The 26,140-nt window shown below is 44.1% G+C and overlaps 1 protein-coding gene across 1 annotated transcript; it reads right to left on the reverse strand.

The window, feature by feature from the left end:
• Positions 1–26,140, reverse strand: rabep1 (rabaptin, RAB GTPase binding effector protein 1). The gene is made up of 18 exons (XM_061056371.1): positions 25,980–26,140; positions 20,991–21,119; positions 20,666–20,869; positions 19,145–19,305; positions 18,916–19,035; positions 15,463–15,598; positions 14,740–14,918; positions 13,584–13,694; positions 12,700–13,161; positions 11,669–11,773; positions 11,465–11,581; positions 10,706–10,804; positions 9,021–9,161; positions 5,226–5,415; positions 3,629–3,684; positions 3,353–3,451; positions 1,773–1,889; positions 1–900 (listed from the first exon to the last, which is right to left on the reverse strand). The coding sequence occupies exons 1-18, from the start codon at positions 26,023–26,025 to the stop codon at positions 799–801; spliced, it is 2,574 nt and encodes an 857-aa protein (XP_060912354.1). The 5' UTR covers positions 26,026–26,140; the 3' UTR covers positions 1–798.

Genomic DNA, 26,140 nt, shown 5'->3' on the forward strand with positions numbered 1-26,140 from the left:
TGAATGATTCTTCACTGTATTTTTTGCAGCTTTTAAAAATGAAACGAGGATTCTGTCAGACATTAAGAACAAAGCAAAGATACAGTCAAGGTTGATTAAGAAATGGAGAATATTGCTCAAATTGTGTTATGTTCCTTTTTTTTTTTATCCCAGTTACGTTATGTGCAAGTATTTTTTTTTTTCCATGAATTTCCTTCAGTGCGTCTTTGTCACAGGCAGAAGTAAACAGTTTGGAAGTGGAAAATGTCACAGAACAGACAGAAAAGGGCGGAGGGACACGGGGGGGAAAAGAACAAGCAAGTGGAACAAGGAAGCGATTATTAACCGTTTTTTTGAGAACAGAGGGAAGAAAAGAGATGCATCCAATCGTTTTTTAAAATGACCTGGAAATAGAAGTCGCAGATGAAAAGTGCTTTTTAGAGGACGACAAACCTTTTTGGTTGAGCTAATACAGACAGTCATATCTACAGTAGAAACAAGACACAGACAGGCGTCCTCTCCTCCGTCCAGAGTCACACATTTAGTTATTTACATCATTTTTTTTTTTAGTAGTGTTCTTCTTCATTATTATTTTATGTTCAAAGACTCTTAATGTACACAAAGGGCTCCTCGTGCCGTGTCCGTTCTTGTGCCTCCTAACTCTTCCTCTGGTTAAGGGGGAGGAGGAGGAGGAGGAGGAGGAGGAGGAGGAGGAGGAGTAGGGAGGGTCAGATCAATAATGTTACTGGGCCAGTGATAAGAGAGAGAGGGAGGGGGGGGGGAGGGGGTGAAACTGAAGGCAGTCTTCACTCAGTGGTATCATGTCTCTGGGAGCTGGTTGATGTCAGTCAAGTTGGTGTCATTGAGGATGACTTTGATTCGATCCAGAGACTCTGCCTGTCGTATTCGCTCCAACTGTACCTGCAGACAGACAAACGATCCGTCAATCTATGAAGTCTACGTTCAGTGAGAGACAAGTGTGAATACAAATGTTGTCTTTTCTTTCTAATTAAACCCACATAAGCAAAATCTGGCAGCACAGACATCTCTCCCTTTTGGAGATCTGGTGTTACGGCCTCCTTAATGTATACTCAATTTAACCAAAAATGGCTCAGAAATAGGAGACCAAAACATATAAAAAGGGACGCCAGACAATGAATCGAATTTCTAAAACCAGAGCTTTCTTTAAATAAACTCCCCCCCTCAGGAAATAAACTAATTTAAGAAACAAACAAAAGGGACTGGAGATCTGGCTAAACAGAATAAAAGATGGGAAAGTGTTGAGTCAACCATGTAATGGGCCGTCGCTCTCTGCACTTCCCCCTTAAACTACCTCATAATAAAACTAATCTGCAGAAACTCAAACAATCGAAAATAGGAGAAACGAGCCCCTCACACTGCTGCAGCCCAAAATGTTTGCATGTAACACCCCCACACTAAGATGTTGAATATACTGTATGAGCAGCAAACATATATTCAATATAAACAACATATCAGCACTTATTCTCTCAGCTACTTACTCGTGGTGCTACACAAAGATAAACAAACCACTGCTCTGTCCTAAGTGTTCTTGTTTAAGGCGTCTGTAGAAACATTTTACACAAAGAATTCTGAAGCTCATTGATGCGTTGATAAATTGAATCCAGACGGAGCTATCGAGGTTTGTCTATTGGAAGGATACATTCATCGTTGGTGGTCCTGTTTTGATATTTTGCAGGGGGGTGTTGCTGCCAGATTTGCTGTTCAACATTTATTACACAACGCTGTCCGTAAAGTGGTTTTCTCGTTCTTACCTGAAGAGTCTGAGAAAGTTTGACAAAGTCCTTCTGAACCTGCTCGCTGACGTCCAGCTCCGTCTGCAGCCGCTGAGCTTTGTCCTTCTCGTCAAACACCTGACTCTCTAGTGCACTCTGCAGGGAACACACACACACACAGAAACACACACACATAAATTAGAAAGGCTCGAGTGAGACAATAAACTGTGAGAGATTCTTCAACATCACAGAAAAGAAAAGAGATAAATATTTAAAGAGAAGAACATTTGCTGAATTATTTAAAATGACGTTCACTCACTCAGTGTCTGAATGAAAGTCATCACATCGCACAGATTCATAAAAACTGTAAAACATTTATACTCTTAACATGCAGATTTATTCTTGCATGCTAAGGCCTCGTGTCCACTATAGTGTTTTCTTCCCGGGCAGAAAAGCGCCGGCTGTGCCTCTGGGAACGCTTGCATGAAGCGTTTGTGCGCTGAGAAGAAAATCGCTGCACGTCTGTCCTGTCTCTATGGCAACAGTCTGTTGATAACGACCGCTGTATGACCGACACCACTCTGTTACTTTTTACTTCATGTTTGATATTTGAGATCGTTTTTTACCCGATCAGACACGGAGCAAAGAGGATGTGGGTACAAGACATGATCTGTAGGCGGCCAAACTACAGGGAATATCAAACATTTAGAAAAGAGCGCTGGTGACGTCAACAGCGCCTTTCTGAAAAGTTGAAAGAGTTTCAACTTGAGCGCTCGGAGCGGCCGCACAACAAAGGCGGAGCTCTCTACTCATTGAAAACAACTGAAAGAAGACGCTGACGCTCAGAAAAAAGCGCTAGGTGGACACACTGCCTGAGACTCTCAAGCTAGACTTGATCCAAAATGCCACCTTGTTTATTCAAAATTAGATATCACCATCAGCTGATCACAACCTTTTAAACCAGGTCCGCCTTCTTATACAAATCAAAAACATTTCTGTTGTGTCCCGCCCCTTTTATTCAGAGAATATTCTTTTTGGCTTCCCGTCACATCCTGAGTGCTTTGTGTGTGTTCAACGCCTCATCTCACCTCAATAAACACATCAGCTCGGCCTCACCGCCTCCCGTTATTACTTTAAAATGAATGAATTCAGGGTCAGATTTCCTCCACACACACTTTAGGAGATTTCACTGACACACTCTGTGTTCTACTTAGTGACAAACGGGATCCATTTTGTGTCAATGTGAAGTGATAATTATCTTTCTTACCGGAGTGTAAACATGTTTGACTCCATCTGATGAAGTGTGGTTAAATTCAAATGTGCCTGGTCTCTAAGTTGGTCAGGTTTTTATCCTTTTTGCGAATTCTTGAGCACATTTAAAAATAAAAATAAACGTTGTTTTTTTTCCCTAATGAACTGATGTCTGGCTCAATAAATGGAGCTCTGAGGTCAACAGAGGGTCACTGGTTGACATTGGCTGTGTTACATTATTCTCCATGTGTTGTATCCGTCACAGATGAAGAAGTGGAATCGGATGTTAGCTACGCTCTGATATCGTAGGTGACATGAGGCAGATTGTAAGTTCAGTTCAGAGGTTTGTTACTGTGTTTGTTACTAACCTTTGCAGCGGTGAGCTCTTTGAGCTGCTGCTCCAGGCTGCTCCTCCGGCTCTGGATGCTCGCCAGTGTTTCTGTCTTCTCTGCTAGACTGCTCTGCAACTACACACACACACACACACAAACAATTTATGTTCTGTAACTTACAGAAAGTTTGTTTGGTACATTTTAGTCACAGTGAGTTTCACTTTGTAATGGACGTCCCCTTCTTTTTATTCAGAGAGCTCTGGAAGCTTCCCTTTGAAGGTTTCATACTTCATGATATCAAAGAGCAGGTACCTGTTGCTTCTCCGCCTTTATCCGCTCCAGCTCCGTCTTCAGACTGGAGAAAGACGCTGTGGGAGAGAGATTTCATCAGAGGATCATAATGTACTGTACAGCCGAAAACTGGATCTCAAAGCCAAAGAGATTCTCTCTAGAATTATTATGTGATGTGTTGACCGAGTACTTCAAACTGCGTGTGTGTGCGACACAACCTTAAAGTTTAGAGACTCGCTGAGTCTGTGTGAGACACTAATAATTCACTTTTCTTTCATAAAAATGGCTGCACTGATTTTTTTGTTTGGACAGCTCATTGCTCTTTAAGTTGTCAAAATGTTCAACACTTAAACTTTTGGATACCCTGTGTTTAAAACAATACAATCTGTTTTCATTTAAAGATTTATAGAATCGTAAAGTACCAAAGTTTAAAATAACTACAGATCTTAAGTCATATTTTTTTAACCCCAAAGAGAGAGAGTAAACTGACACACTGTCTAAATTGCATAAATATGTTGGCAACATCTTTATGCAATTAAGTGCTTCAGAGGTTGATGTCATTTTGGCAATTATAAAGCAAGAAATTAGCCGGTATAAGGTTCCTAAGTCTTGTATTGTTGTTGCCGTGGTATCGAGACAAGTATAGACATCATCTGATTTTTACGAGAATCGTATTGACATTTAAAAACCTGATACTGTGACGAGAGACGACCTACTTTGTCATGTTAAAAAGACGAGAAACTTGCACCAAAGTCATCTCTGTGTCTCCAGCAGATAGTTATCAAACTTGGTCCACTTTTTTTTTTTTTAATAAATTAGAAAACTTTAATAAATAAATAAAATTGTGCTCTGCTAAATTTATGATATGAAAAACGTTCTGCAAAGGTTTCTGAACTTTAACATTTAACTTGGACGGATTAGGGAGCTCAGATAAACTAGCGGTTATGTTGCACGTCCTATGTACACCCCCCCTCTCTCTCCCCCTCCAACACTTCCTGTCTCTCTGGGAGGAATTTGGACGTGTTAAACTGTGGCCGAGACTAAAAATGTCTCGTATCTGTTCCTCCTGTAGACCTTTAAAGAAGATGTGTTCATGGACTATTACTACTACTACTAGTCAACGGACTATTGTTCTAAGCTTCCCAACAACGTCACCTAGAAACAGGAAACATCCTCATGTGACATTTTAAATTCACAGTGACACATGTTATGACTTCAATCTGTGCAGCAGGGACAGCATTCAGTGAGGTGAATCATCTATTAATGCACAGTGGAGCCGTTTCTAAAGACAGTTAAAAACATGTGAGGGAAAGCGGTACGTGGTCGTCTCACTGCAGTTATTAGTCCGACAGCTACACGATAAACAAACACAAACAAGCAGTTAAAGTCGGCTCATTCCAAACGTTTGTCATACCTTCCAAGATGTCTGAATGAAAGGGATGGACGGAGAGGAAACAAAAGCAGAAGAGAATGAAGAGAATATCCAGAAAATGAAAGATCTCTCCACAAATGTTTCAGAGAGTTTTTGCTCGCTGACATTTCTCTAAATACTAAGTCATATATCCGACCTGCTGATCAACGCTAAGTGGATGATTTAATCAGCAGGTGTGAGACTCACCGATCTCCTCCTTACAGCCCTCGATCTCCAGCTGCAGCGTGTCCTCCAGGTTCTCCTTCAGACACTGCTCCGCTTGGATCTGCTCCTTCAGGAACAGGATCTCCGCCTTCAGCTTCTCCTCCATGTGATCGGCGGACGTCCGTAACGACACCAGGTCCTCGCGGAGCCTTATCGCCAGGCTTTGTAGCTCCTGAAGAAGAATAGAACCAAGAAATTACAGAAAACATTATGTGGAATTATCATCATCACCGTGCAGCACCGTTTGTGGAGACGAATCAAAAATCCTTCAAATCTCTGGTTAGAAAATGTTGTGCTGTATGCAGATGACACACCTTTATACCAATCTGTTGAAACATACAGTTTTATACAATTTGAAAACAGAGGTGGGGGTCAGTATTAAAGCAATACCTGCATTCAATCCCAGATGTACCCAGATCTGGAAACATTTTCATCCGGATTAGGGATGTGTGCGTTTAGTCGACTAGTCTGAACTATCACAATTTTGGCCTTTGATGTCGGTCGATTCTTACGCTCAAACTGCAATACAGACACCCACCACTAGCTGGCTGTAGCTCCGGTTAATGAGCCCTCTCTCCTCGCTCTACAACCAGGATGTAAACAAGCACAGTGAACAGATATCTCATAGGAGCAGTGTGGTTTGGAAGTATTTTAATCTGCTGGCTGTGTCAGGTTTAACTGGAATATCGAGCGTTGCAGTGTGTAACCACATTCAGCACAGGCATGTGGATGGTTAGCTGCAGGTAGGACTGGAGGCTGATGTTGCTAGCGCTGCTAAATTTAACCCCACACTGTAAACCTTATAACATCATTAGCTGCTGATTTAAAAAAAGAAAAAAGATAAATCGTTCTAAAATCTGACTGTTTTCTTACCTTTAGACTAGTCGCTTATTAAGAATTTAAATCTTTGTTAAACCTTTTAAGAAAACAGTCGGCCGGGTATGTTTTAATATTATTAGGTTTGAATTTATATCAGATGTGTTTTCCCCTCTAAATTATTGGTTTTTTTTAACTTTCATCTTTTAATCTGCTCAATTTATCCGCACACACACACAGAAACAAACACAAACACAAGGACTAAGCCTCGCGTTTGGAAAAGTTCCACTCGATATTCCATTATTTATAGGAGTTCAGCACAGCATCAGCAACAAGCAGCTGTACATTAACATTTTTAAAACGAAGCCATGAGAAGCTTCAGTTTGGAAAGGAGCAAGGCACCTCAATCGGTGCATTTACAAGAGGGATGAAGGTAAAGTGGACCTTCTCTCTCTCTCTCTCTGAAGCTGATGTGATTCTACTCTCTTGGTTATGCCATGTTTTATCTCTCTGCAGGATTCGAGAGGGAAGTTTTTTTTTTAAACAGGAGTTTTGCCATGTTGCACGGAGCCGTAAGGTCCTCGCGCACTCACGCACTCTCTCTCTCGCTCTACCCTGCACGCAGCAATTTTATGAATAAATGAAAAATGTAATGAAACAGGTCGGAAATATACTTGGGCGGCCCGCCCAGGTATCGTCTGTGTGTGGGAAAACGCTGTGGGTAATCTTAACACATTTTTTCAGCATCTGGCAGCCTTTATTGGATTACCTTGTCTGATATGATAGAGTTCCTAGACAGTGACTGGTTTTACAGCTCAGCGCTTAACTCTCTTAAGAAATATTGTGCTTGTGATGCAAAGTAGCATGCTGTCCTGCAATTCAATGTTTTAAATGTTATGTGAGCAGCTAGTTTTTCCACCAACATGTTTGCTACTCCACCTCCACTGAAGCCGGGCCCACTCTGCCTGCTATACTGCCAGGGGAAAACTCAGTTAAGAGTAACAGTGTGGGAGGAGATGTTTGTGTTTAAAGAGAGGACGGATCACACTTGTAAAACAGATTCTGTTCCCACCTTGTCAGGGACTTTAAAAATGAGCAGGGTTGTCATGAAGCAGTGAAAATGAGCTGGTGGAGTCTCACAGGTGCTACCACTGAAGCAATAAGCCGCAGCTCCTACTCTGAGGGGATTATTTTTATATAATGATGTGTCAACAGACGAGGGACTCCACTTCTCATAATGGGCCTTTTATTGCTACTAAGTGCTGTTAGGTGATTAATGGATCATCTCATAAACCCGCTGCACGATTGTAGAAATGTTGTGGCAGTATGTCCGCTCACACTGTACGACTGAATCATTTACAACGCACGACTAAAGCTCATGAATTATGTGCTCACACTGTACGACCTGATTGTTGGACACAACCTGAGAAATCACACTCTACAAGTAAAACCAGGATGGGTCAATATCGCTCCCACAGAAGGTGGGTGGAGTCAGATCTGTGTGTATTTCAGTTGTCTCATAAACACAGGTAGAAAAGAAAACCTGGCAAAAACACTCCTACTCTCTCACACACACACACACACACACACACACACACACACTCTCAGCCCAGTAGTTAAATTATAACAAATTAGAAGACACATTAGACAGGCATGTTTGCTGTTGCCATGGTAATTTTAGTCTGTCAGTTTGAGCCGGCACAATCAGGAAAAAGCCCCAGAGAAGCGGCTTGTGGCTTTGCTCTCACTGTGCGAGTCTGCGCAGTCGTACGACCAAGAACACCATCAGCCGCCTTACCCCCATGTACACTGCAAAACTAACGACCTGCGATCAGGCTGAAATTCAGATTCAGGAAATATATTCTTGACTTCGGTGCCAGTATGTGTGAAAAAAATGATCAATTAATTTACAGTGTGCAGAAAAAAGGGGAGAGGAGACGGAGGGGAGAAGAGAGAGGGAGAGGAGAGGAGAGGAGAGGGAGAGGAGAGGAGAGGAGGGGAGAGGAGAGGAGGGGAGAGGAGAGGAGAGGGAGAGGAGAGAAGGGGAGAGGAGAGGAGAGGGAGAGGAGAGGGAGAGGAGAGGGAGAGGAGAGGAGAGAAGTGGAGAGGAGAAGGAGAGGAGAGAAGGGGAGAGGAGAGGAGAGGAGAGGAGAGGAGAGGAGAGGGAGAGGAGAGAAGGGGAGAGGAGAGGAGAGGAGAGGGAGAGGAGAGGAGAGGAGAGGAGAGGAGAGGAGAGGAGAGGGAGAGGAGAGGAGAGAAGTGGAGAGGAGAGGGAGAGGAGAGAAGGGGAGAGGAGAGGAGAGGAGAGAAAAACTAACGACCTGCGATCAGGCTGAAATTCAGATTCAGGAAATATATTCTTGACTTCGGTGCCAGTATGTGTGAAAAAAATTATCAATTAATTTACAGTGTGCAGAAAAAAGGGGAGAGGAGACGGAGGGGAGAAGAGAGAGGGAGAGGAGAGGAGAGGGAGAGGTGAGAGGAGAGGAGAGGAGAGGGAGAGGAGAGGGAGAGGAGAGGAGAGGGAGAGGAGAGAAGGGGAGAGGAGAGGAGAGGGAGAGGAGAGGAGAGAAGGGGAGAGGAGAGGAGAGGAGAGAAGGGGAGAGGAGAGGAGAGGGAGAGGAGAGGAGAGAAGTGGAGAGGAGAGGGAGAGGAGAGAAGGGGAGAGGAGAGGAGAGGAGAGGAGAGAAGGGGAGAGGAGAGGAGAGAAGGGGAGAGGAGAGGAGAGGAGAGAAGGGGAGAGGGAGAGGAGAGGAGAGAAAAAAACTGTTTCCTTCAAACAGTGTTGAAGATGTTGACACACTGACTGTGCATCTCTTTAAAGAATTAAGAAAAACTAATGCATCTCACATTTCTAAACTGAGCTCTAAGTTCACACATTCCGGTTCATTCCAAGAGACATTTGAGGTTTTGATAAGTAGCCTATCATTTCTTTCTGATGTTGATTAAGGCTTGACGTACTTGCACAGTGTTGGGCATCTGAAAGTCCTCCTGTTGCTGCAGCTCTACGTGCAGCCTGTGTTTCCCCTGCAGGCTGTCGTTGTCTCGCTGTAGTCGGCTCAGCTCATCTGCCACCTGCTCCCTCGACTTCACCAGCACCACCTGAAAAACAAACCAAACAAAATAAACCACTCCATCGCATCATGTGTCAAGTTTGTCATGCTGAGGCAACGGCACTTTTACACGTGGCATTTAGAGCCATCTGATTCCCCCTGCAGAGCTCGTCATTCTGCTCGGTGTAACACTGAAACTAAATTAGATGGAAGTATGAAAATCATTATTTTATTCAGATCAAAGCCAAACGCAGCAGACTCATTGTTCTGTTTGTTGTGTGTGTGCGCAATGGCACAGCTTGCGGCTGCACATTCATTATTAAGAAGGTTTCTGTTCTTTCACGTCTTCCTCTTTCCTCCTCACTACATGGACAACGAGCAGCTCGATAAAGGGAGGGCACTGACATCATTTCTGAAATCATATTGCAAACTTTGCAGAGCGTGTAAATATTTTATTTTCTGTCGTGGTGATTGAGCAACACTTGCACACATTCATCTGCTTTTTTTGTTCTAGAAGCAGAGATCCTGCAGCCAAAAGCTCCATGATGTCAGCAAATACTTGAGGTAGGGAGGAAGAGTGAGATTACGCAACAGTTTGCAACATTTTTAACAAACAGGGCTCCCACACGTCCAAGATTTTTCACAAGATTTGATCCCTTTTTTATGACTGAAATCACACAGTGCTGCACTAGATTTAAAGGTCACATATTCTCCTCCTTTTCAACAATAAGTCTCAGAGCTCCTCAAAACATGTGTGTGAAGTTTCTTGTTCTAAATCCACTCTGATCCTGTATTTGATCATGTCTATAAACCCCTCTATGTCAGCCCTGCTCAGAACAGGCTGTTTCTGTGTCTGTACCTTTAAATATGTAAATGAGCTGTGTCTGACCACTCCCCCTCTCTGGAAGGGCTTTGGGTGTCTCGAGCTTTCTTGCTCCATGTCCTATTGTTTACGGTGAGAAGGCAGACTCAGAGGGCAGAACAAACACCTAGCTGTGGGAGTGTCACCCACCTGGGGGAGGGGCTACTGCCCTTTGTGATGTCATGAAGGGAAAATCTACAAACGGCCTGTTTGAGCACACATTTTCTGAAAAGTGGAGCAGGCAGAAGACGGAGAGGATGGACTTTTCTCATGATTGGGGGGTTTGTAGATGGACTAGAGACACATGTTAGTGTTAGAGGAACATTTAATTTAAAGTAATTTCAGACCTTAATTAATCATGATTAACTAGTTAATGCTGACCGTCCTACTATGAATTAGTAATGACTGTGGGAAATGCACGAATATTTAAATAACTGAGAAAACAATCCAGCAGCTGAGGGCTTCACATCGTGTCAGCATAGATTTGTGTTGTGGATGTAATGTGACGTTACGACGTGAAATCCAAAACCTGAACAGGCTGCTGTTTCCCCGAGCTGGGATTCAGTTTGGCTGCACGTCTGCCTATTGTCAAAACAAAAATTAGCACTCTTTTTTTTTTTTCCCAGGGCTAAAGTCCCGCCAGCCTCTGGTTTCCTTCTCATGTCAGAGTCTGCAAACGCAGCTGGTGAGAATGAGCAACACGGGGCTAAAGGAGGAATATGCTGGCTCACCATCTGGTCCTGCGTGTTCCTCTTGGCTTCACTGAAGGCCTGCTGCAACGTGTCGAGCAACGTCTCCGACTCCTGGACTCTCTGCAAGAGGGCGGAGACCTACAAACACAGAAATCATCTTCAATTAGACGAGAGAAAGAAACTACAAAGAGGACTTTGGACAACAATTAAAAACACAGAAAGCTTTTGTTCATGCTTAAATTATCATAAATGAATAACACTAAGCTGCACTTTAGTTAAATTATGAAGTGTGTGAAGATGATTTTAGAAAAAGGTCGCATCGCACCCTCTTTTTAAATTTCTGAGTGGACGCACTTGACCTGTTCGTTCACCAGGGACCAAACGAAAAAAAAGCATCTGTGACATCAACATTGTCATTCTGAAAAGTTGAAAGATTTTCAACAAGAGGCAGGGGAGCGGCTGCACAAAAAAGGCAGAGCGCTCCAAGAAGACGCTGTGTACCGCACTTTGTCTCTGGGCGGCCGCCTGTTCCTGCAAACGCTCTCTCGTCATATAAACAATTGAAAAAAAGACGCTGTCGCTCAGAAAAAAACACCAGGTGGAGACGTTGCCATGGTCATTTTGTTCTAGATCCATTATGGCCAACATGGGATTCAAATGAACGTCAGTCACGGCCACACTTCTTGGAGTTGACATATTAACATATCTTTACAGTTTGGGCTGTTACCTCCATACCTGCATGTGTTTTGAGAATCATTTCACTCATTAAAGTTAGAAAGTGATTCAGCGAGTCCAAACCTTAGCCGTGGTTTCCTCGTTTCCTGCTTTGACCGAATCTTCCAAACTCTGTTTCTCGGTCATCGTCCTCTCCAGCTGGTCGTTGGCCTGACGAAGCATCACCTGCAGCTTCTTCACCTGGAAGACAGCGAGACGGACATGAACATTTTAAAACACAATGCCGTGTAAACAGACTCCTGGTTTGACAAGAACGAAGACACACACCTGATCCCGTGTGTCCGCCTCTTGTCCTTGGATGACCTGCAGCTGCTTCTCGTAGTTTGAGCACATATCACAACGGCGGCCGAGCTTCCTGCCTGCGTTTTTCACCTGGTGACAGACCGACAAGAACACAGGTTAGTAATATACATTATATTTTTTTATTGATGAATAAATAAACATTTCAGGCGACCACATTTGAATTCTAGGTGGCACCATGTGAAGTCGTGACCCCGAGGTTGGGAATGTCTGCCTTAAAGACTCTGAACGCACAGAGGTGATGTGTCAATACGAAGGGAGGACTTCTGGTCAAATCTGTTCCTCTTTCTCACAGAAAATAAATAAATACCCCTGAGGCAACTTCACCTCCCCCAACATTATTTGTCATCATCAGCAGTAAAGTGATGTGATTGCATTTATATATTATATCTTCTCATTTAGTCTTTGCTTATTTTGTGTCAATTGTTGATATTCAATGTTGTGCTTTTCTGCATAGAGAGCACAGTTCATTAAAGTGTGTGTGTGAGCATACCTGGACAACAAAGCAGATTCTGACTGAAAATATCTTGATCAACTCTTCGCTGCAGCAATGTTAAAATATTTAGTATGTAAACGTCGACTACAGAGGAGGATGGTCATGTGGTACGATCAGACACACAGAGCCGAAGATCCTCTTTACGATATACTCCTGCTCCTCAAGTGTTTTTCTTTTCCTGCCCATGCACAAACAACCTCAGGTCGGACTTTCAAAGACGCTAAACACAACCACAGATCTTTGAAAAACAGAGGATCAGATAATTCTGAATGAAGGGCTTTTAGCCTTTTTCTACTTGAAAGAGGACATCCTTGAAAAGTAAATTATTGTCTCCCAATAAATGAATATGAGAAATTTTATCTTCAACTAATCCTGTTGGTAAATGTATTGTTGGTAATGTTTAATCTTCTGCAGCTAAACTAAACTTCTACCCTGTGCTGCACGTTTGTCCTCTCATAATGATGTAATGTATTTCATGTGTTTCAACTCGTCAGTGTTGCACCTCTTGCTGCAGCAGGTTCCACTCGCTGTCGCTGACCAGCCTGTAGCCTGCAGGCGGTAAGAAGGCGGTGTCGGGGGCGTGGGAGATGCTGGACAGCAGGGACGCCGTCTCCTCTTGCTCCGGCGTCATGGCCTTGATGGCCTTCTCCTGATCTTTAGTCAGCAGGAAGTGACTCCCCGTCAACTTCATGGAGCCGATAGACGCCGTTTCACCAAAACTACTGTCCGTCACGCTGCAGTCGGCGCCCACCAAGGGCCCAAAGTCCGACTCGTCCAAGTGGCTGGCCGACTTGGCCTTGTGGTTGTGGCCGCCGAGGCCCTGCTGAGAAGAGAGCGAGGAGCCGAGGCTGTCTGTGGACTGGACTCTGCGCAGGTTCTCCTTGTAGGGGTCCATCAGTCCTCCTGCGACCACATCGGTGTCTAAGGAGTGCATGGAGCCGTGTGCGCTGTGGTTACCATGAGGCTGAAACAGAAAGAGCAAATAAACAGAAGAATACATTTTGTACAATGTCATCAATGTCAATTTGTTCTTTAGCTTAACTTGATATTGAAAGAAAGCTCGGGCTGCCTTTACGATCAACAATAAATGATTTTCCAGCTACTGAAAACAATTTACAAAATAAAAAAAGGATCGGTAGATGATCGAGTTTAAAGTTTCAAAAGCATCGACTTTAAAACCATTAGTGTTTTTAAATCTCCAGTTTCCGCAGGGTGGGTTTTAGATGCTCGAAACAGGACACACACACAAGGACAAAAGGGAAGGTGCCATGTTGAAACCGTTTGTAGATCAAGTTACTCAAAGGGAGAATAAAAATGACGTCAGACGATAAAAGCCTGCTCTGTTCCCTCCCCGGGGGGACGAGTCAGATTACAGGATTCTCGTACCTCCTCGATGCTCAGCCCGAGGAATGAATCCTCCAGAGGCTCTGTGTTGTCTCCGCCGTCCTCCTCCTGCAGCTCCTTCACTTGGCTCAGCCTCTCCTTCTCATCCTCCTCCTGTGAAGGAGAAAAAGACAAATACTTCTCTCACTTGTTCATACACATTACAGTTTATTCTTAAAGCAGCTTAGCTTCCATTTCCATGTTTGTGGTGCTACACTTTTAGATTCCCACTCTTTCACCTCTAAAAATCATAATTCATAAATCAGTTAAAGAAATCTTTCAAGATTGCAAGAAGGAGAAAAAATTTGCCTGAAAAGACACTCAGGTTTACTCAGTCCCTCCAGAAAGAAACCAAGCCCTGCACCTTCTCCGTGACCTTGCAATGTTAGAGGTCACATAGGCCCAGAGAGCGTTGTCAGACCCTTCTCACATCCTCCACTCTGAGTACGAGCTTCTACCTTAAGTCCCCCGATGTAATCTGAACCGCTTTGAAAACTCTTTTGTCCCCACGTCGATACAAATTCTGAATAATGTTTGTTAAGGCTGTGATGGTTGTGCAGTCATGGCGTCCCTCCATGCTTTTTATATTTTATCTCTCATACTGTGTTTTTGCAGATCTTGTGCAATACATGTTGTGTTGTCTAGCATTGTTATGCGCCTTTTTGTTTATGTGTGGATGTTGGTTTTTCTATTGTTTTTATTTACTGATTCAAGTGGAAGCAGCTGAATGTTTGGCAGCACTTTGAGTCCAAGATACATTTCCCCAAGGGGACAATAAAGTGTATCGTATCATATATTATGCAAAATACACTTCACCATGTTTTTCTAACCCTCTTATGTGTCCTTAGTCTGTCTACAAACCCCAAATGATGAGAAAAGTCCGTCCTCTCCGTCTAATCTAACGCCGTCAAAGCCGCTTAAACGTTGTGCTTAAACTGTAATGCAGCCAGCCGCCACTAGACGGGGCTGTAATCAGCTGAGCAGTTATCATTTCTCTTTGGAAATAAATTATCTGCTCAAAACGCTGACTGAACACTGACAAACTCACACATTTACATAAAGCGTTTTCATTATCAGAAAAAGACTCTTTGGAGCGGCACGCACAGACAATGAACTGGAGGGTCTGTGTGTGTGTGTGTGTGTGTGTGTGTGTGTGTACCTGGTCTTTCTTCTTCATCTCCTCCACCTGGCGCAGCTGCTCTGACGACAGCACGCTCTCTATCCTCTGCATGTCCCTCATGAGGAGCCGCTGGGACTCGAGGAACTGGTCGTTGGCTCTCTGCCACGTGTGCTTCAGCTGGTTGTGCTGCTGCCGCTCCAACTCCAGTTTGTGACACACTGAGCGACGAGCGGCAACAAACGAGAGACACCGAAAGAAATAAAGAGAGAGAGAGGGGGCCTGTTTTAGACGTCACATTTCACAGTGACTAACATTTAAAGTTTACATTTATGTTCCTTTTATGATACAAATCAAATAAACACGAAGAGAAGGGGATGGATCTTTATTTGATTCTTCCTGTGCTGTTTTTCAGCTTTTTATCTTTTTGGAGTTTTAGTATAAAAATGTGTTTGTTTTTCCAACACACCTCCACTAGGATTATAAGAAATGTATTATTCAGGAACCTCACAGAGTTCAGTTCACCTGCTGAGCAGCCGCCCCGTATTTGACTCCTAAAAAGCGGCAGGCTGCCAGGACTCATAACTTACCTGCAGGGCGCACATTTTAACGCTTCTGTGTCCCATTTCTGGTAAGAAAGAAATCACCTTTCTGTATATTTCAACAGATAAACACTACTGGGTCCAATTCTGGAGCATGAGCACACATGACAAAAGAGAGAGACAACATGTTGCTTTGTCTTCATAAGAAAACAAAACGCAGTACCTTCATGGAGCTCTTTCCGGAGTTTTTCTGCGTCTTCCTGCAGGACGGACTTCTGTGTGTTCAACACAGCCACGTACATCTCCAGGTCGGTACGACACGACTTCTCCGCCTCCAGAACGTGATTGAGCTCCTTGACCTGTAAGAGAGAAACATGAAGCTCTGATTTATTCTTTTCAAGTTTTGAGTTCACAAAAAAAAGCTGCTCCTCTGTGATGTAGAGACAAACAAGAAGCAGTTTTATCTGTCTCTCTCTCTCTCTCTCTCTCTCCCTCCTTCTCTCCTCTCTCTCTCTCCCTCCCTCCCTCTCTTTCTCTCTCTTTCTCTCTCTCTCTCCCTCCCTCCTTCTCTCTCTCCCTCCCTCCCTCTCTTTCTCTCTCTCTCTCTCCCTCCCTCTCTTTCTCTTCTCTCTCTCTCTTTCTCTCTTCTCTCTCCCTTTCTCTCTCTCCCTCTCTCTCCTCTCTCTCCCTCTCTTCTCTCTCTCTCCCTCCTTCTCTCTTCTCTTCTCTCTCTCTCCCTCCTCTCCCTCTTTCTCTCTCCTCTCTCTCTCCCTCTCTCTCCTTCTCTCTCTCTTCTCTCTCTCTCTCTCCCTCCCTCTCTTTCTCTTCTCTCTCTCTCTTTCTCTCTTCTCTCTCCTTCTCTCTCTCTCTCTCCCTTCTCTCTCTCTCCTTCTCTCTCTCTTCTCTCTCCTTCTCTCTCTCTCTCCCTTCTCTCTCCCTTCTCTCTCCTTCTCTCTCTCTCTATTCAATTCAATTCAAATGAGCTTTATTAACATGACAGATCAACAATCTGCCAAAGCAGTACAGAAAACATTTTGAACAACAAATGAACAATATATACAGTAAACAAATATGAATTAAAGACATTAACATGAATTATTTTTACAGTGTATTTCTATTAAACATTCAGTGTATTTTGATCATCATGAACATATTTAGCAGCTCGTACTGCACACAGACTTTTCTCTCCACAGAGATAGATTTATTTATTATAAATGTAATCAAAGAGAGCCTCTCTTAAATCTTTATCCATGTCACAGTGTAGGAGGAAGTGAGATTCTGATGGCAGAGTGAACACAGCCTGGCCTCTCTGGGTAACCAGTTCTGTCTGTGACGGCCTGTTTCTATGGTCAGACTGTGTCCACTCAGTCTGTACATCGTCATGGTTTTTCTTAGTTTCACATCCCTCACTGTGCTCAGGTACTCTGCCAGCTTGTACTCTCTGTTTAGGCTCAAACAGAATTCTAATTTACTTTGTGATTTGGTGCTTTCCTTCCAATATTTGATATAACTGTCTTTTTGTTTTGAGATAATTTGGTTGGGCCAGATTGTTTGGGGTGTGTCCTGAAGCCCTGATGTTTGAGGGCGGAGCTTCAGGATCAGCTGGCAGAGGGGACTCTTATCTGGGTTCCTCTCTCTCTCTCCTCTCTCTTTCTCTCCCTTCTCTCTCCCCTCTCTCTCTTTTTCTCTCTCTCTCCCTTCTCTCTCTCTCCCTCTGCCTCTCTCTCCTCTCTCTCTCTCTCTCTCCTCTCTCTCCCTTCTCTCCTCTCTCTCTCTCTCTCCCTGCTCTCCTCTCTGCCTCTCTCTCTCCCTTCTCTCCTCTCTCCCTCTCTCTCTCTCTCCTCTCTCTCTCTCTCCTCTCTCTCTCCTCTCTCCCTCTCTCTCTCTCTCTCCCTCTCTGCAGGGTAATGTCTCTTCAGCGTCTAAATGCTCCACTTTATTTTCCAGATAGTCTCTAACTGTGTCTGTCTGCTTACAACATTTTCTATCGGAGTTTTCCTTCCCACCAAAGCTGCCTCTTCAGCGAGAAAGGGTCTGTAGAGACGGCTGAGACTTGAACCATTACCATAAAAACCCAAACAATGATGTGAATTAGCTTAAAGCCTGAGGGAGGACTGCAGAGTCTGGCTACAGATCTCTTCACTGACAGTGACCCCTTTAAATGTAATCATAGTTACATGATCCATTACCAATCATAAAGATGGAGTCATGCAGCTGTGACCTCCTCCAGGCTTAAAACGTTGTAATGACTTTAATTCATCTTCAGTTCTGATTGTTAAAGTAGGAATAAGATGTCAAAAAATCACAAGACTGTAAATATTAATGCATGAAGCCTGAGTGACGTCACCCATCTGTTCCTGCAGGGGGCTCTGGAGGCTCATCAGCAGCAGCCGCCATGCTGGAAACGCTGTCTCAGTCTAACTTTCAGTCAACCTAACGACAAGCTGAGAGCCGGAGCTGAGGCGGGTTTTAAACCTCTTGATGAACCTCTTGATTTTGCACTTCCTCATTGGCTTCATATTTCAACACTGGAGGTTACCACTTGCTCAAAGCTTCATTTAGAGCACCTGTATGCTGATAGTAAAAGCCCAGCAGTAACAGTTAAAATGCACAACTGTAATGCGTTGTTACCGACAAAGTGAAGCCAAAACCACAACCTCTGCTATCTATGAAAATCACAACGACCAACATTTAACAGCCACTTCTCAAGGCTGCGTTTGGTCAGTAGTACTCGACATCAAAGCACATTTGAGGTTCAGTAGGACGAACATTAATCTGTAATGTGCTTCTGAAGAGTGTCATGAGAGTAGACAAAAACATTATGTCATGGTGGTAAACATGGACTCAGAGAAAGGAGGTCGTTAAACGCACATGAAGCAGGAGCAGGGCCGCGTAGAAAGAGCAGACTGAGGATGTGCCCGACTTCCAGCACACTTTTTAATGTCTCAAAAGAGCATATGGGATAATATGCAGGAAGGATTTCTCCTTTGTATTCCTCGCGGTCCTGTTGTCCACACTTCTTGGCCGCTGGTCGGAGCAGGCCGTGCATGAATGAGGACGCCGGCGGTTGTGGGGACGACGCAGCCTGACGGTGGTGCCTGTGATGAACGACTGACCAGCAACAGAGGGTCGCCTCTTTTCTCCCAGTTGCCACAGATGTTCACTTTCTTATAATAAAGGGCCGGTTTTAAAGTCAGGTTGAGCCACTTCTCCACATGATGCGAAAGATTTGATCGGGAGATAACTTTCAGTCTGTGCTGACCCGATTGGTCGATGTCTGCTGCTTAGATAATAAGAGCCCAGGTCTCTCTTTGTCTGCTGTGAGTCTTGATCTCACTTTGTTTTAATCTTTGCATGTTTAAAAGGATATTTAAGGGGACTGACACTCTGTGTAAATTTGCACATGAAGCAGGAAAGTCCAATGATTAATTTGTGTTAAAGGATAATTAACACCTCTCCAGATTAACCACATGCATTCACATCGACACACCTGATATAAAAATGTTAAAACTCTACATAGTGAAGCAGCGGAAAGGCTTTCCACTTGTAATACAAAGAACCTTAACTAATTCAATTTACTCAGAAGTCGACACGCCTGGTCAATACCATGCCCGGTTAACAACGTATTATCCGCTCATTTTTTCCAGCTGAATCATCGATTTAAACGCTGACTCACCTTGGACGCCTCCAGTTCCTTCACTCTGTCCTCGGCTGTGGTCAGCTTCGCTTTCAGGGCCCCGATCTCCTGCTCCATGGGCATCACCACCGAACGCAGCTTCTCTGCATCCTCCTGGGCCTTCGGAGGGGCAGAAACTCTTTATTATAAATCTGTGCAGCTGCAGAAAAATGAACCTTTTTGTACGTTAAAGCTTCCAGCAGTAAGCGAGACAGAAAACGCTGCCCACCTTCTTCATCTCGTCCTCCAGGTTCTCCTCCTCCTGGCCCTCAGTGAGGCGGCGTCTCAAGTCCCCAAGCTCCCTCTCCACCGCCTCCCTGTACTGGTTCCACTGGGCTCTCTCCTGCTCCAGACGCTGGTGGAACTGGACCTCGTACTCACAAACTGTTTCTGTGAGGATGATGAAGAGGACGATGAGGAATCAGTTCCAATAAAATGTACAAATCCTGAAGGTTTCTTTTTGGGATATTTAAGCTTTTAGGACAGAGGATAGAGTCAGATATGAGAGAGAGAGAGCGGGGAAAGGAGCTACAGGTCAGATTCGATCGCCCGATCAGAGAACCGCAGCCTCTCATCACCGTCCTTTAAAATCATTAAACACACTGAAGAACGGGCAGCTTTCAGTCGCAATTCCTGTTTCCTTATGCAGCAGTCTTTGGTGCAACATCCGGTGTTTCCACGGCAACGATAAACTTTACACGTCTGTCAAGATACGTCGCGTTACAACTATAAAATGAAGGATTTATCTGCCTTTATAGAGAACAAACCATGTGACGTATTTTTGTAGGCCGACCCGGAAGTAGCATCGACCATGGGGTCTAACGAGAATCCTCCTATGGGATGTTTTCATTGGATTTTGGATCATTGCAGAAAATAATCTCTGTGGCAAACGCACGTTTCTGAAGCGTAGGCGTTTTGTTGTTTGTTTGAAGCGTTAATGCGGCCGACAGAAGTAAAAAGCTAACGTTATGCTACGAGCTAACTACACCACGGTCGGATGATTGTGACGTCACTAGCGTTCTGCTTCAGACGATCTCCGATAAACTAATCCACATATCTTAATAAATAGTTTACTAACATAATATTCACCTGAACCTAAAGATTAAACCTACAGGAGACATCTCCGACTAGTGAGAGAGTTCCCGCCCTCTGTGTCCGGCGTGATGACGTTTAATGTCCCCGACGACCGCTGTAGTCACATTTAGCCACTTGTTAGCAACCGCCTTTTTAAAGACGAGTAAAAACTTCAAACTTCACAAGTGGAGGTTTTACCTAACGTAGTTTATGTGGTCTAACAAAACACCAACATCTCTTCAGCTTGTGTTAACCACAGACCTTATTTCAGGAGTCTAACCACAAACACATTCAACATCCCCGTTGACTTTTAGACGTTAGACCCCATGGCGCTCAAATGCTAACTCACTTCCTGGTTTTAGGACTCATTCCTGTGGCGCTCTGCTGGATAGGACAGTTGAAGAGTGACAGGAGAAGTTGGGAGGAGAGAGTGGGGGGGACGACATGCGGCAAAGGGCCGAGGATAAAGACCGCTGCAGCGAGGACAACGGACGTTTGTTTTTGGCCGTTTATAAAATAAATCTAATACAAAAAAAGATTTTTGGTTGCAGCAGAAGACAGACAGGATGGGATGAGACTGTGTTCATCAAAGGAAGGACGGTCAGAGTGTGAAGCGATGCATTGTGGGAACAGTCTCCGTCTAATGGGTATGCACTCTACAAGACGAGAAGTTCACCTTTCATGATGGCCTGCAGGGACGCCACCTCCTCCTGCCACTGGCTGCGGACCTGGTCGATGGCTTCCTGTTTGGTGTTTTCCGACACGGTGGCCACGGCTCTGATCGTCTCCATCTCCGTCTGAGCCTGAGTCAGCTGATCCTGGACGAAGCTCAGCTCGGCCTGGGCGCCGTCCAGCGCCGTGGACTGCCTCTTCAGCTCCTCTGGGGAGGGACGAGAGAGAGATCAGTGATGATATGAAAGACGGAGGATCAGGGGAGAACAGAGAGAACGAGGGGCTGTTATAGTTAGTTTATTTACTTCATTTGGGATTATCGTCCTTACCTTCCTTGGACACGAAGAGCTCTTTAAACTTGGCTCTCTTCTGGTTGAACTCGGCCTCCAGCTGCTGTTTGAGTTTGATGAACTCGGCTCTCTCCTGCTCCAGAGCGGCCACTCGCTGCTGCAGCACCTCTGCACGACGGGGAAACACAAACACACAGAGCTACAGTCAATCGCCTGATCGTTATAAAGACTTCAAAACATTCAATCTGAGACAAGAATGTTACTGTCACTCAAATGCCCATAATGCACTGCTTCCAGATTCTCAAATGTTAAGATTTCTACCTTGTTTGATCGGTGAATAAATCATTTTGGGTTATGATTTCTTATATATTATCCAGAGGTGTGAAATAACGCTCTTAGTTTAAAAAAACAAAGTTTAATAGTTGTTTGAGATTTTTGTCTTCAAACTCCAAAACATCTCTCTACAGACGCTCCTTTCTGGTTTTCTCGTTTCACCAGTAGGTATGAAGGAGGTGGCTAAGGGGCGTCAGAGGTGTTGTGGGACGAACTAGGTGAAACACAGGTTAAGGAGGTGCCCACTTGATGACCCCACTGCTGCCAAAGAGGGGGCTGATTAGGGGCCATGTGGTCGGATAGATAGTGTCTGTGTTGTCACTACCTGAGCCTGAGTCCAGTGTTTCCCCTAGGTTTACAGCGTTGGGGGGGGGGGGGGGGGGGGGGGGGGACAAGCCGACATGGCGACACGGCGTCACAAACACTTGGAGGAATCTTGGTGTTCATGTGTTACTTTTAATGACAGCTGTCCTGTTATATCAGAAAGGTATCCTTAATTAACTTCTTTCACCTGATTTCCGACTCTATCCACTATCATATCTCTACAATAAAGGCACAAAAAGCCCAAAAACAAATCTTTAACTTGACCTTCGGGGGGGGGGGGGGGGCTGTTGAAGGTGGACCGACTGGCTGGGTGTCGGTGGAAACTAAGGGCCATGTAGGATGTTATTTGACTCATCAGTAGGGCATAGAGGAGTACAGGAGTGGGGATCCTTTCATTCAGCCTTTCATTGTGTTTACTCCAAGATAATAAAGCACCTTTTCTTGGGCTTTTGGAAAAACACTGATAAGCATTTTCTTTTACATTTTATAGACGTAACAGTTATTGATTAACCCAGGAAAATATTGCATAGTTAAAGCGACTTTGCAAATCATTGTTAGTTGCCGCTCTATTTCTCTATCGGCTCTATCTTGTAGTTTTGTTTAAAGTGTCAGTTCAACTTTATTATTTGCATCTTATAGCTAAAACTCCATCCATCCAAGTCCGTACTTGTGTGATTTTGAAACACAGTCTTGACTTTTGTGTGTTTATCTTATCTCATAATAAAAGTCACAGGTTTTTCCGACATCCAGCCCTGCTCGGATCGTATTTATTTCCTCTCTCATTCAAAACCAGCGAGCCGAGCAGAGATAGACGATGATATCCTCGGACTCAGACGGACCAATGGAAACAGTGACTTGCACACAAGCAGCAGCAGCAGCAGCAGCAGCAGCAGTAGCTCTCCGCTGTCATGTGATAGCTGAACACCGTCTCAAGCAGAAATTCCATCAGCACATAAGCTCGACATAAATTCACATGGCTTCTCGGTTGACAGCACGCAGTACACTAATTCCTTTAGCACTTTTTCTGAAATGCTTTTAACTTGAAAAAGTGTCATTCCTTCCTTCGGTTATTTTAAAATAAACGCTTTACTATCAACTCAAACTTGTGCAGAACAGTCACACCGTCTGTCTTAGTCTGACAAAACTCATTCAGTCTCTAAGTTCAGACATCTGTGTATTTTACAAGAATCAATATTGAAATAAATCCAGTTTTGAACAAACAAGGAGGAACAATTCACCTTAGAGAGCAACTATGGAGGGAGCTGGAAAAGTCACACAAATGAAGCAACTTCTACTAATCCGTATGCTGAGCACTTCATCATAACAATGACAACTAGAGATGCATCGATTGAAAAAAGGGCCGATGACTGATTTTTGGAATAACAATTTAGCTGATTGCGATTCTGATAGTGATGTTTTTTAAATGACTTCTTCCGGCGTAAGACTCCCACAATGCCGACTTCTTCTGTCCCGTTTGACAATGAAAACAAGTCAGAGTTTTGTTCATCAGGTGATTCCATCTGCCCAATAAAAAAAACGTCTTCTCTTCTTCTTCTTTGATTCCTTTCAGGTAATAATTTAGTAAGAGGAGCTGGAGTGAGAGATTGAATAACATGCCTGGGTCTCACTTGGGTTTGTATGAGTAAACCACTATGTACATAATCGTACAATCAGAGACAATCTACTGGATCGATCTTTCTGTAATGATCAGGTGGAGAATTGGTAGATTACATAAAAACGTTTAACAACTACTGAAACTTAAATGCATGATGGCGCTCTCTAATGCTCGCAGCAGTCATGATAAAGACACTAAAGCACATTATTTTGAGGTTCCTTCAAGTCTACAAAGCAGATCTCAGATTGACAAATTAGATCTCAAGTCAGACCCAATGATGTATGACGTGTTGGTCCCGGTCCCAAAGAAGACGACACCATCTGATCTCAAGGACTATCGACCAGTGGCTCTCACTTCTCATGATGAAAGTGTTGGAGAGGCTCGTCTTGACCCACCTCAGGCCGCTCCAGGTGAAACCATCCCTTGACCCTCTGCAATTTGCCTACCAGCCACACCTGGGAGTGGACGATGCCGTCATCTACCTGCTGCAGCCTGCTCACTCACATCTGGAGGGAAACGGCTGCACTGTGAGAATCACCTTTTTTTGATTTCTCCAGTGCATTCAACACCATCCAGCCACAACTGCTGGAAGAGAAGCTGCGGTTGATGGGTGTGGACTCGTCCATCACCTCCTGGGTTACCGACTACCTGACAGACAGACCACAGTTTGTCCGACTTGGCAGTGTTCAGCCTGGAATGGTGGAGAGCAGTACAGGAGCTCCACAGGGGACTGTGCTGTCTCCTTTCCTTTTCACCTGTGACTTTAAATACAACTCCAGGTCATGCCACTTGCAGATGTTTTCTGATGACTCTGCGGTGGTGGGGTGTATAAGTGAGGGGCAAGAGGGGGAGTACAGAGAGCTGGTGGATAACTTTGTGGAGTGGACAGGAAGAAATCACCTGATTCTGAACGTGGATAAGACCAGGGAGATGGTGATCGACTTCAGAAGGAAGAGGACAGAGCCACCACCGCTGTGCATCCTGGGAGAGGACAAGTACCTGGGTGTCAACATAGACAACAAACTGAAGTGGAAGGCCAACACTCAGGCTGCGTACAAGAAGGGGATGAGCCGACTCTACTTTCTGAGGAAGCTGAGATCCTTCAACGTGTGCAGCAAGATGTTGGAGATCTTCTATCAGTCTGTTGTGGCCAGTGCACTGTTCTCTGCTGTGGTCTGCTGGGGGAGCAGCATTGGAGCTGGTGACACTAAGAGACTGGACAAACTCATTAAGAAGGCCTGCTCTGTGATAGGCTGCAAGCTGGACTCATGTTCACTTCATTTGTCTGTCTACTCGCCGTTATATTCAATAGTCTCTGCTGATAACATGACTACACTCATGCACTTTAACTTATGTCAATACTGTCCATTTACAACTCTGTTTTTGCCCATTTACATTTAATCTTTCATATTTAAGAACTAGTAATGTTTAGTTAAATCCTGGTTGTATATATTCTCATTCTTAGTTTTGATATTTTTAGTGCTTATTTACTTTGTATTTAATATTATATTGTGTTTTAGATTTGATAATATTGTGTGTTTGGACAACCTGCTGCTGTAACGCCACAATTTCCCAGTTTGGGATCAATAAAGTAATTCTATTCTATTCTATGTGGTAAGATCTTTGCCGCTGACGCAATGAATGAAATGTGAGATATTAGTTTGCAAAGATGCAATAATTAAACATCTTAAAAGTATACTTACTGCTAACTAAGGTTGTCCCAAAACCAGATTTTCTTTTTTTAAACTTTAAATTCCAGTAAAAATCAAACAATAATGATTTATGTTTCTATATCCTGGGGATCCAATATTGGGAGTTTTCTTGTTTAAATCTACAGAAATTTCAAGAACACGTCTGTATATTGATTGTCTGAAATGCAGAAAACCATGAGCAAACATTGTCCAATATTTATGTGCACTTTAGACAGGACTCTCTCAGTTTCTCTTCTGGTTATAAATATGACTGACGAGTGAAGTTTTGGCTGCTTTTTGATACTATCAGTGCTTAAAATAACATAAATTGTACAATTTTAAAACATGTAGTATTTAAAAGTGTCGACAATTTGACAACTTACTGTCACAACAATCAAAATCTGCTCTAACAACTAAAAATGTGAGTGAGTGAGTCACTGTGTTATCTGACTCTCTGCAATATAAAACCCCATTAGATGAAGCTCACACCCACTTAAAGCCACAATAACACAATATGTGCCTGCAGGTCCTCATGCTGGTCCTCATCCTGGTCCCCGGACCCCAGTTTGAGGACCAGAGGCAAAACCTCCTGCAGGTTCAGCCTCCTCCTGTGTGATGGTCCAGCCCCTCCGAGGCCACACTCAGCACATTGTAGTGGACTGATCAGGTCCATATGATCCACGTTAAACAATGACACAGCTGGGTCAGGCTGACAGAGGCCAGAGACGACCTTTACATCTATTTAGAAACACTGAAAGCTACAAGCTAACCAGCTACTCTGAAACAGAAAGATAAAGAGACAGCTGATATTATGATGTACCAGCAAGAGGCTTATATTCAAGATTTTAAAACTTCACACACTTTGGTCCAGGCTGTATTCATAACTGCAGTAACTGCGTAGTGGGAAATGTTGAATATAATCCAGTGACAGCCAGTGACACGTCGCCCTGATGATGCTAACGATGCTAACTATGCTAATGTTGTTAAAGGATGCAGAGGCCGCTGGCTCTCACACACACTCCGCACGTCCCGCCACAAAAAACTCCACAAACGTGAGAAATTTACCGTCATGTTGGGACGACAGCGGGGGTCCCGAGGCCTGCTCGGCCATGGCTTCCTGAGGGGGGGCTTGAGGCTATTACCAGGGAGGTGGGATAAGCGCTAGGAGTGTCCAAGAAAACAGGCTAACATCACAACTCGTGTCAAGCTGGCGTCGAAGAGAAACG

This window comes from Labrus mixtus, chromosome 14, assembly GCF_963584025.1.
Source record: "Labrus mixtus chromosome 14, fLabMix1.1, whole genome shotgun sequence".
Classification (NCBI taxonomy): domain Eukaryota; kingdom Metazoa; phylum Chordata; class Actinopteri; order Labriformes; family Labridae; genus Labrus; species Labrus mixtus.

Excerpts from the sequence above, each read along its gene's own strand:
- rabep1 (XM_061056371.1), bottom strand. The coding sequence starts at position 26,025 with ATGGCCGAGCAGGCCTCGGGACCCCCGCTGTCGTCCCAACATGACG. Across the intron at positions 19,306-20,665 it reads CCTGCAGGCCATCATGAAAG|AAACAGTTTGTGAGTACGAG; the intron begins GTGAACTTCTCG and ends TCATCCTCACAG. Across the intron at positions 15,599-18,915 it reads AGGAACTGGAGGCGTCCAAG|GTCAAGGAGCTCAATCACGT; the intron begins GTGAGTCAGCGT and ends TCTCTCTTACAG.